The sequence below is a fragment of the Dromaius novaehollandiae genome, chromosome 1 (genome assembly GCF_036370855.1).
Source record: "Dromaius novaehollandiae isolate bDroNov1 chromosome 1, bDroNov1.hap1, whole genome shotgun sequence".
Taxonomy (NCBI): Eukaryota; Metazoa; Chordata; class Aves; order Casuariiformes; family Dromaiidae; genus Dromaius; species Dromaius novaehollandiae.
In genome coordinates this window covers 94,378,811-94,390,838 of record NC_088098.1, presented here as the reverse complement: position 1 = coordinate 94,390,838, position 12,028 = coordinate 94,378,811, and the positions used below count along the sequence as shown (strand labels likewise).

Below are 12,028 nucleotides of genomic sequence, written 5' to 3'. Positions count from 1 at the left end.
TCTGCACAGAGTTTTGATGCTGTGATGTTCAGCTCTCCTTTCCCAGAAGAATGTGAGCACAAAGGACCAGCTTTCTCTCCTACGTAAGTAGGGAAGCACTTCACCTGCCTTTGAAATGCAGCCTTTTCTGCATGGAAAGACGGTAGCTGCTGACCAGCATAACACATTCTTATTCAGGGATAAGAAACAGTGCTGTCGCTGTTTGAAACAGAAGGGCAGTACAGAAATCCATGTGCAGCTGTGATGGAAATGCAAGACATCAGTAACCCCAGACATTTCCATTAGGATTTACACTACTCTGTATTCTGATTTGCAAGAGAGAGACAAAGCCATTCCAAGGTTGTCAAGACAACGTCTGAATGCAACAGAATTGGCAACAATAACAAAAGAAATCAGAGATGATTTCTGTCATCTCACTGAAAATTCACACCATTAGAGAAGTCCGAGAGATTGAAAGAACTGCTTAAAACGGAGAGTGAGTCTCCCTCAGATGGAGGAGCCGGGGCAGGGGTGGAAATAAGCCCACAGGTGCAGAACATCTGTAGGCACTGGGGGCTGGAAAGGGGGCAGAGGAACATTCGAACATTTTTATAGAGTTTCTATCATTTAAAATCTTTAAAAATGAAAAAATTCAACAGTTCTTTTCCTCCTGACTGCAAGGATACTGAAGTCTGCAAGGCAAGGCACTGTTGTTGTGTTTGGCCAGTAGCCAGCCAGACAAGCAGTAAGACCAGTGGGCCTGTAAACATTTTGTATGCATCTCAATAGAAAGTTTACTTCAAAGTCGAATTCTGGAAACAAAGATTCAAGTACAGATTTTCTCCCCTTTTATCCTCCTTTTAACAGCGTACCAGGGTAATGCTTTGTGCCAGTGAAACTGGCTGGATTAATAGCCCTGAAGCCTGAAGTCTTGAGTTCTGTTACACAGAATAGATAGGAGCAGTATGAGCTTTCTCTACCCAGTCTGCTACTGTGCTTCCACCTCAGTTTAGAAAGACCACACCTGGGGACACTGGGAAACTCATTTTCCCGTAGTGTCTATGAGGTTGCCAGCAGCAGCGAGTTGTGATAGTCTGTTGAGAAGAGGCCATCTCTTTGTTATGTTTGGACTCATTTTGACTTAGGGCTTCAAACAGCCTTTAGAGAGGGAGCAATTCATATGTACTATAAAACAGAAAATCTCAAATTCTCAGCCAGAGGATGGTTTTTCTGAGGTAACTGGAAGGAAGTTCACTAGTGTAAGTTATTGCAGCCCAGTAGTGCAGCACAGAGATGCTCTTATTCCTGTACATGTGCTGGATCAGGTATTGGAAGCTGCATCACCCCTTTGAAATGAACTCCCACTCATAGTTTCCAGCATAGCTACACTGCTGCTGGCACCCAGACCAGTTCATTTAGGGCTATCTCAGATGTCTCTCCTGTGTTGTGCTATTCAGTGCACCTGTGCCCACACTTTCTTCCCTTAGCCATGGATCTTCAAGATGCCCATCGTCAGAGTGGAAATAACTTAAGCCCATAAACCATAGTTAACCTTTTCTCAGACAAGAAAGTTCCAACCCTTAATGGCCCAAACAGTCAATGACATTTACGGGAACGCTGGAGGAAAGAGGCTAACAGGTTTGGTTTCTGCTTGAACTCACCAGCATGAATATGGACATCTCCGGCTATAGCGGCAGCAGTAAAATTGCCATTCACGGTCAAGCACAGATGGAAAATACTGACTCTGGAAACCGGCCACTAGCCCATTGTTTGAACAGGTCTGATACCTAAGAAAAAGGAGAAAGAACAGAATGCAACAAGGAAAACATGATGTTAGATTCCCTGACAGTTTCAAGTGCTTTCTAAAACAGCATTAGAAATTGTGGTTCAGGGAAGATGTTAAGGGTTTAGCTCTGTATAGAGAACCACTGTTCTGTTACTATATATTGAGTAATCATTTTGGGTAAGAAAGCAACAGCAGTTAACTAATAATGCCTTAGTATTTATGTAGCACTTTACATTTTCAAAACACTGTACAAACAGTTTTTAATCATTTAACTATTCCAGTATGCCAATGAAGTAAAGAAATTGCTCTGGTTTGCTGTTCTCAAGTTTTTACAAGTTGCGAGACTGACTTCCAAATAGTCCATTAATGCCTTTATCATTGACTGATGGTATTTGGACATTTGATGTTCACTGGAGTCACTTTTTTAACAGTTTCTCTACAAACAAAAAACCTTTTATGTGAGAAGTTCAGCATTTTCTTTTCTCTTCTTTCTTTCTTTCTTTCTTAATCACCACTCAGGAGAAGGCACTCTTAACAGAAAACATTATAATCGTGATTTGCTAATACTCTTTCACATGAGTAAAATTGAGACCCAGATTTTATGAAATTATATGACTCACATAAATTTTGTCACTGGATTTTCAAAAGGCAAATCTGCTTCTTCATGTTTTCTGTGTAATGGAGAGTTATGTCATACAAATATATCAGTGCCTTCAAGTAGAACATATGTATGTTCTCTAAGCATGCATATATATGCTTTTCTCTCTGCACACCCTACAAGCAGCTGGTCACTGATACCCAAATTAAATCAAGCAGTAATCAGAGTTTGGATAGCTTGCTTCTTTGAGACAAAAGACCAGGAGAGCATGAAAACAGACAGCACACTGGCTCAGCTGTCGAGCGCCCATTCATTGAAGTACCCTCCCAGCCTCATTGTCTCCTCACTGGAGAAAATTACAGGAATTCAGTTTCTTCCATTTCCTTTGTCATGGAAAACTGGCAGCCTAGAGCTCTAGCAAACCTTCCTTTTGATACTGTAAAATCCAATACACTGATATATCCAAGAGACTTCATCAAGAAGTAACTCTATGATTAAAAATATCAAAAATGTTGCTTTAGTTTCATTAAATGACTTCGTAGTTTATTTTAATGGTTCTGGCATTCCGAGAAGGAGAAACACATCATCTAACAGAGTTTGATTTTAGGAAAGTCATTCACTTGTGCATACAGGGGCTGGTGCTGGCAAGGTGTGAGGCACCAGCACTTGATGCAAAAGCTGAAAACCTGACCAATTTTGACCTGTGCAGGGATCAATTCCTCTGCCTAACTTTAAGCTTCCAGCTTTGAACCAGGGGTCTCTTTTCTTCCATATGTCTCTTCCTCAATATTCTGTTGTTCAGATAAGTTTATTTACATTTGTTTGCATCCCCACATCTCCCACATTGCTGGGGCCACACATCCTTGCTGTGCTTTGCAAGAAGCTTTCGAGGCCCTTCAGAGTTAAGCAATGGTGGGGACTCTGAGTTGCTATGGTATCACACCAAGTAAGGCAGTTTGGCTTGTGCTCAGAGGATTTCAGCAGGACTTTGATAGGAAGTTGCTCTGGTTTTTTGGCACATAGGCCACAGGAACATATGGCTAAGACTCTGTGTAAACATATTGGATAGCTTGAGATGATTGGTGTTATCCTGATAGAAGGAAGGTAGATAGATACACAGAGATATAGGGAACGGTTGTACCTGTTGCAAAATGAGCACTTTTCTCTATTCTGTATTCTGTGTAAGGTAGAAACAAACTCGTGTCTCTTTACCTTCTTCTGCCTCTCCTCCTTCCCAGTTATGTGCATTCCCACTGCTCAAGTCCTTGGGCCCCTCAGAGTTTTTCTAGCTCTTTTGCATAGGTGCAGTAACGGGAGCATTTCCTTCCTTCTTTTCTCTTGCACTTCCTCTCAGAGGCTTTTGCACTGCAATTTCCCATCCTCGCTGACTAGTATCTGATATTCCTGCCCATACGTATCTTTGGGCAAGGTTCTTCCTCCTGCTTTTCTTTGCTCACCTGCTCACATTCAAGCTGGAAAGTCCTGCCTTCTTTCTTCCTCTCTTTCTCCTGTAACTGCTTTTTGTTATCTTGACACCTCTACCACCTCCAACTTAGAGGGAAAGACTCATTTTGAGAAAAAAATCCATCAGAGGTGGGCCCTTCTCCTTATAGTGAATTGAATAAAACCCAGCAAATATAATCTGCCGTGCTTATGTGCACACGTATTTGTGCACCAAACTTTGGGAATGTTTATTTTTAATCCCAAGTCAGTTTGGAACCTATCATAGAAGCTTTGTTTTAAAAAACAGTATATACTTTTGGAGCCTCCTTAAAAAATGAGTTTCTTTTATGTAGAGTATAGCTAGAAATGTCATGTCTTATAACGATATTGTCATTTTATTTTAAAAACATGAAAGGAAAATCTGAAATAGTCTTTTAAGCTAATGTCCACTTCTCCCTGTCTACCTCTGCCATCTGGTTTGCAACCTTAATGTTGGGTTCAGAGAAAGGAAAGTAATGTTGAAATTGAAGTACTTTACATTAGCTTGAGAAATTGAAGTACTACACTTTTGCTTTGAGAGAATACAAGTTTACTTTTCTTTTGATCTTTCTAATTTTCAAGTCAAATCCAAATATCCCTCCAAAAATGAGGAGAGAGACACTCAGAAACTGGAGTACTTATTTGTGAGTTCATGTGAAGTCTCTTCTCTTTCCTTCCTTCAGCTGGCCTCTTTTCTGCAAGCACAAAGTAATTCTTCAAGGGTAACAAACATCCCCCACACACACTTTTTTAGATAGATGCTTTGAACACTAATCTGAAAACAAGCCTTAATTTGTGAGAATTTTTTCCTTCTCTTTTGAATTCACTACTTCTGTTACAACAAATGCTGCAAACCTGTATGGTGAGTAAAACCCAGCAATTCAAGACCTTTGATTTATAGCCAAGTCAAAAAATTGCCTTTTTTTCCCAGACCCTGTCTATAGCGGTATTGTATAAGATAATTCAGTAGTATGGGATTGGGTTCCCCTCGCTAGTGAAAGCTCGGCATTGCTAAGAGGAGAGGAAGATACCTTTTAGAAGGTGAGTGTAGATGAGCATGACAAGCCAGCTGGGACTGTGTGGGATTAAAGTTGGCTACGGACAGGTTGTTTTCTCCTATTTGGCTCAGATTTTGATGCATCAAGAGCTGTGCTTTGGATCTGGTACTGGGAGATGGGGAGGTGAGCTGGCTGGTAGATGGAGGAGTGGGAAGATTCATGGCGGTGAGGATCAGGTGCCGGTGAATGGAAAGTTGTCCTTCCCTTCTTTCATTTCTATCTTTGGAGTGTGATTCTTTGGGACCCCAGAAGTCCTTTATACCACTCTGGCACCACATCAAAAATAAAGCTGTACGCAGGCATCTGCCTGTACATCAGTTACAATCTTAAAGCTGAAGGTTTTGTGTATTTTTAGGAAGGTATGTGTTTTGCAATACATGCTATCTGCTTTATTTATTTATTTATTTTTTTTGGAACTCAGAGTAATTCTGGGTATTTGATTAAAAAGTCATGTCAAAGTTTTTTTTTTTTTTTTTGCATCGTTGTAAATGCCTGCAGGGTTTCATAAAGTAACCTGCACAGCCTGATTCTGTCTGGGAGGGGTTGTTTGCAGCGAGCAAAAAGGGTATGGTAGCTGAGACTTTCCACAGCCTGCTGCAATTGCTATGAAAAGCACAGGACTTCACTAAATCTTCTTCTGAGCTGGTTAATAGTTATGTCCTTTGTACAGCTGAGTTCTGTCATGGTGAGCCACCAAAGTAAATCATCCTTGTTTACCGATTTTTGAGTCACAAGGTAGAATGATCTTGGAGCAGGCAAACTGAGTTTCTTTCAGATGAAACTTTTAACTGGAAGATGCATTCCACAGCTTGCCTTGTGCCCCCCAGTCACCGATGGGCATTTAGTTCATAGTACCAGACTAGAGCTGGTTTGCAGTAAACAACTCATACTGTGTGTTTGTTTTTTGGCCATCTGCAGAAACTGTTTCACCCTACAGATGCACTTCAGTTTTGCCACAGTTTTTGCAAATGTTGATGTAGCCTCAGAGACGAAGTGTATATCTCCTTGACTCAATAACTGCCTGACAGACTCAAGAAATAATATTGCTTACAGCAGTGCTGGTGTTTTGAACAGTACCAACAGTGTTGGTTTCATTTCACAATTATGCCTGTATATCCTTTTTGTCCTGTGGTAGACAGTGCCCTGGGGCTTTGTGCCCCACCTAATGCTGGTGCTGTGCTGTAACCCATCCTTCAGGCCCTCTGTCCCTCACATCTGCTAGGGATTAGCCTGAGCAGCGTATCGTCTTGAGCCCAGCCCGGGGAAGAAACCTGTTCACTACAGATCCACTCAGGGAGGCCTAAGTCGAGCTGCAATGGCTGATGCTTTCTGAGCCCGCGTTGAACCATACCAGGTGGACTAAGCAGGTAGCCCTTACAGTAGCTCTGGGAATGCCACGTGCAGAGTCTGATGCACAGCTCAGCTGACACAAGGCCATGCTGCATTAAGGGCACTTTGTTCCTTATAACAGGGTCACTTGACAGTGTCATTCTCCACACTTCCAAAAATCCCACTGTTTTGTAATAGAGCTGATAGCTTCTATAGAAACTGTATCATTAATTGCTTTAAAGCTGCCTCTCTAGGGCTTGTCAGAGCAGAACAGATCTGCATTTTATGGAGCTACATCAGACATGACAAACTGGCCCAGTAGAAATAATGTTGCATTCTTAATCATCCGCAGTCCTTCCTGGAGTGCCCATGGAGAGAGGTGGCCTAACCTCACTTGGTGTGTAGGAGCATGGCTAGAATGAGAGAGGCATTTCTTAATGAGACATGAGGCACACTGATTTCTAACAGTGTTGCTTCACCAAAGCCTATTATTTTCAATATCCTAAACTTAATTTCCGTTTGGTACAGTAATGGAGGGGAGGCCCCATCCCACTGCCCTGAGTTATTTTTGTAGGGTGTCCTTCCTCCATGAAACTGTTCATTGCATGATGGCAGCTAATGTGAAGGTCAGTCCGTGATAGATGAGTGGGGAGGAGAGGGTCAGGCCACTTGCAACACTGACAGTCAGACTAAGGGAACTGCTTCTCCATTTTTTTTAGGCCATGCTGATCTCTAATGGTCACTTCTACAAAGAGTCTTTACTATCCATTCTGGGATGGTGAGGCACATGTTCATGCACTTCCACATGGCCAAAGGCAATCTTGCTGTCATCCTCCATTGTCTTTTTCTTTCTCTTGTAAGACCCCTATAATCATGAAAGGGCTATCAATGACTTTCCTTTCTCCTCTCTGCCCAAAGGGAAGGCAAGCTCCTAATCCCCCAATTCATTTCTCTCTGAAAGTTACTGTTGAGACCTCCCTATCCACATAAAAATCCTTCTTCTGAGAAAATATTCCCACTGGCCTCAGTCTACTGCAGCTGTGTTAAAACCTTGTGGCACTATTCCTTTAATAAAAATGTAGGACTGTGAAGAAAATTAACTTGTTTATGTAGATAGCACAAATTGGAACATTTTTAAAGGGCAGCTTGATTATCAGGTTTGGGTAGCACAGCCTCAGATTTGAGACTTGGGATTGGTCAGAGATTCAGAACAAAAACAGTCCTTCGCAGATGTACTGGGATGTGCTGCCAGTGTCTGAACAGGAGGCTCCTACAGACATTTCCTTCCTTTGCTCATGAGTCTGTCTTTGCACTCGCTTATGGTAAATGGGATTGTGCATCTACTTGAAGGATCTGAGTCTGTGTGTTTGTGTGTATAAAGACAAGACAAAAGAGAGTGGGAATGGGAGTGGGGTGGAAGAATCTAGTCATCTGTTTTTCTCCAAGTCCCATGCAAACACTTTCTCGAAAGTTTAAACAAGGAAAAGAGGCAGCAAACATGCGTTAAGTAGCACTTAGCTAGAAATGTTTCTGTTTTATACCTTATGAATAACTGGGAGTATAGTGGGGATATGACGAGGTTCCATCTGTATGATGTGATGAGGGGTATAAAACAAGCAGTTCGTCCTGTAAAGAAAACTTGTTTGTCTTTGACTTGCAAGCTTTTGTTTATTTGTTTATTTAATCCCTGCCCTCTGATACAATCACTTTTGGGCAAGAAAAACAGTTTTTCTTAAATACCTCTTCCAAATATTGGTCTGTAGAGACAACTTTATAGTATCCAGAGAAGATATGAGGTGTCTAATGTTGATCTGTGTCATTGCCCTCTTTCTGTTGAATCATTTTTTCGTATCCCTAAGATGCAAAATCCAAAGTGCTTAATCCTAGAAGTCCATATGATAGCCAGTGTTAGTGTGGGAAGCAAACTTACCTAAACCAGCTCTGTAGTGGCCCCCTCCTGCCTTGCACTCTCCCTGTGCTCCCCACAGCCAGTTCTGCCGTTTTCCCCCAGCGCTAATGGCCAAAGAAAATAATGAGTTGGAGACTCTTTCCTTTCTCTGCTTATATTCCCACTCAGTTTTCTCTCTAAAGCTTTTCTTGGTTTGTTGTCTTTTCTAAGGAAACGTCTCTTGGATTTGTCTCTGTTATGCAGCTGCACAACACTTAGGAATGGTGATTTGTGAAATGGCACAAACGCCATTTGTCAGAGATCATTTTTTGGTATTTCTGCCAGACTAGAGTTTCTGGGACATGCCTGAGAAACTGGAGAGAGTTCAGGAGAGAGCCGCACACGTGTACAGTGCTTGCTTAGAAGCTTTGCAATATAAAACTGCCAAAGGAGGGTAAGAAGAAGGGAGACATGTTGAGCCTGAACAGAAAGCACTGTGAGGGTGCAGGGGTGAGGGAAAGGCATAGCTATTGCCTATTAATAAGTTAAAGGGACTTTGCAAAGAAGGTAGGGTACTTTTTCCCAGTACTCATAGGCAAGGAATAAAAAGCCTCAATTACAGCAGGGGAATTGTAGGTTACATTTTAAGGAAAATTTTGTGGCTTTGTGGTTATTTGCGGAACAAGCCATGGAATCTCCTCTGGATGTGATGTGCAGGGTGAGACAAAATTCCCTGCAAGGCATAGCTGAAGAAGAAATAATACAGTCCATCATATCCAGATGGGGACTGGACTGGATAGTCCAGCAGAGAGCAGTCTCAGCTGACATGAGTGTAATGTTTTGCTCGCAAAGAGAGTGATTAGTCAGGAGATCAGAGGGAAAAGAGAGGTGACCAAACAGGAACCAGTGATACAGATAATGACTTGTATTTGTGATCCTGCCTATTCTCTTGAGATCTCTCTTGAGGGTCTCTCTTGAGATCCTTGTGAATCTCTCTTGAGAACTGTGGGTGGCCTCCAAATAGCACTGAGAAGAGTATGGACAAGACAAGGGAAAGAGGTGCAGGCAAAAAGAAGTCATTTAAACACTGCCAAGAGAGAAGGTACGGGATTGTCAAAGGTACCACAGGCTACATCTGTGCCATTGCATTAATTTGAGGCGTGAACTTGCCCTCAGCCACCGGAGTGGGCTACCTCTGGGCCCACACTTTCAGTCCAGTCCAGATGAGCCTGCTGGGTTCTCCGACAGCAGCATTTGGGCACAGCGCAGAGCGCACTGGCTTGCAGTAAGCTTCCCACATGAAGCACCACAGATGCAACCGCCTCAGCCCTGTGGTATAGAAAACTGCAGAACACAAGCAGCCGCAGCTAGCTAGAAAGTGCAGAAAAAACTAGCTAATTAGGAGCACATATTCACCTTTTTTCCTACGGGGTTCCTGTTCCCAAGTCACTTTGGTGTATTTGACACCTCCAACTGAAATAGAAGAAGAAGGAAAGAGTTCTGCATAGAGAAGACAGAGAGATGTAAAAGTTTTGGACTCGAAAGGTCATACAGGGAAAAAATAACTAAAATTACTCCAAAAGCTAGGAAGGAGAATTAAACAGAATAATACGTTAAAGAGGGATTGGAAAGAAATGTATTTGGTAGAAAAGATAGGGCTGAGAGAAAGGCAATAGGGAAAAAATACAGGCAAGAAAGAGGACAAAGTGAAAAGATTTTTTAAGAAATGAAAGAAACAAGATTCACATAATATGCTGAGTATCTAGTCATACTAAGCATATGGAGCCTGGTGATGTATATGGCTCCATGGTTCAGATAGCAGAAGAAAACATTTTGTGTAGACTTAGACAGTATCCTTTTTGTAAGAAGTGAACTTGAGCAATTACTGCCAGGGGTTTTCAGAAGGAGAATGATCATTTTATTTTGAACAACAGAAAGGTCTCATTTGAAATTATTATGCAATAAGTATAAATTGCATTAGTATATGAAAAATGAAGAGGTAATGCAGTATTACCACAATGTCTTCTTTCCTTTCTGCTGTTCTGCCCTCCCCCTTTCTTTTCAGTCTTATTCCAAAATAAAGTGTGGGGTCAGTCTTTTTTTTCTTAACAGTTGCATCAGCCATAGGAATGTATCACATGGTAAATGAAAGAGTATGAATAATTCAGAACAAAATTTTGAACCATTTAAAAAGCAGAGGCTTCACATTTCATTTTTAACCTGTTCCCATAGCATGTGAAATCTACAAAAATTACATTCAAATTTTTAGAGCAAAACCATTAAAAATATTTGAAAATATTCTTCATTCATTTCACTATGTCCAAGGAGTATTTCATATAGAGTTTTCCAAATGCATGTTTTAAATCTCATGAAAAAATCAGAAGAAAACTAAATATTGGGGTTATATACTGCCTAAACATGAAACACCATACGTATTTCCATAAAATATTATGGCCATAAAATGTGAGCACATTTTGCCTCTAAGCCTGATAGAAAATGGAATGTTATAATCAACCAAAACTGACCATATTAGGGAATTTACGTGATCTTTTCCTATCATTGTCATGCATATATACACTACCATCATCACTCATGAGTGTGAATTTTTGGCTCCTTAATACCAGCATGACTAGAAAACAGCCTTTGGCTGGACCTAAGCCAAAAAGCTTAGCAACCAAAACACAAAGAGAAAAGCCAGTGCAATACTGAGAAGAAATTTTTCCTAGTGATAAGAGCAGGAGTTCAGAGTCAGGACTTTGAGGATTTGTTCCCCAGTTTAGTCACTGATTCGGTGTGTGGCCTTTCAGGAGTGACTTTATCCTCTCCTTATTAAAGGTTCATGCCTCATTGTGCTCATCTGCAAAATGGTAAGAGCAAGACCGAGCCACTTTGCAGCTGAGGCTGTGAGTGACCAAATGGCACAGCATTTGTAAAATGCACTGAGACCCTCCGGTAAGAAAGTGCTACAGAGAAGGCAGACAGCATCCTGATCACGTCTCATGCATGCAGCATCATTAATGAGCCTAAGGCAGTTATTCAGGGTAGCTAAGCAGATGGTTATGGTAGCATTAATATGCATTTGCATTGCTGTCACCACAGTATTAGCATACGCATTCCACCTCGGGTATCGCGGCTGCACCATCGGCAGATGGTTTGGAGTATCCTACCATTCGGTCCCTGCCCTGTTGATCTCTTCCCACCAGCACTCGGTCGGCTCGCCGAGGCTCTGGGCCGCCGGCATGCACGCGTAGTTCCACAGCCTGTCGGAGCCCTCCTTCTTGCTGAAAACGCTCCTGATGGCCACAATCACCTGCCCGTGCGGGCATTGGAAGTTGAAGCCCTGCCGGTACACGTTGGCCCATTCATCATTATCTCCGTAGTTGTAGGGGCCATAGTAGTAGTCACCATACTGGCCCCACGCCACTGTCACCAAAGGCAGGAACACACAGAGAAGGACAAGATCCATATTGACGATGCTTCTGGCTTAGAAATGCCCCACCAGTTTGTTGGGCTGGCCCTTTTATATCGCCTCTAACATTTGGCTTCCAGATGTTATGCTTCCAGATCCAAGTGCAATGTGTCATTGCTTAGCAAACCTTCTCTGAGTTACAGACACGTCCAATTACTTTTAAGGTGGAATTTGCAACTGCAGTAACTCTGCAGGCCATAAGAATGAGGGTTTCCCATGACCACAAGTCATCTATGATCCCTTGCTGTAGAGCTACTGTATAGAACAAAATAAACATTGTAATGCATGTCACAGACATCCCACTTGGGCCCTCAAGAGAGCAGTTCAGTTTGCAAACTACTTTATTTGAAATTAAAGCTCTCTTCGAAGTTGCCATTTCCCATCATTACTAATATCCGACAAAATGTGATTGTGTTCCCCCCGCCACTTTTTCCTTAAA

General features: G+C 42.0%; 1 protein-coding gene across 2 annotated transcripts in view; it reads right to left on the bottom strand.

Annotated features, from left to right (window-relative positions):
- DPT (dermatopontin) overlaps window positions 1–11,715 on the bottom strand; it is a 57,443-nt gene extending 45,728 nt beyond the window's left edge. For both annotated transcript variants that reach the window (XM_064520773.1, XM_026112296.2), the window contains exons 1-2: window positions 11,288–11,715; window positions 1,641–1,766 (exon numbers count right to left, since the gene is read on the bottom strand). In XM_064520773.1, coding sequence (XP_064376843.1) covers window positions 1,641–1,766; window positions 11,288–11,586 — 425 coding nt within the window. In that variant the 5' untranslated portion in view covers window positions 11,587–11,715. The remainder of the gene's footprint in view (window positions 1–1,640; window positions 1,767–11,287) is intronic.
- Between the last annotated feature and the right edge of the window lie 313 nt (window positions 11,716–12,028).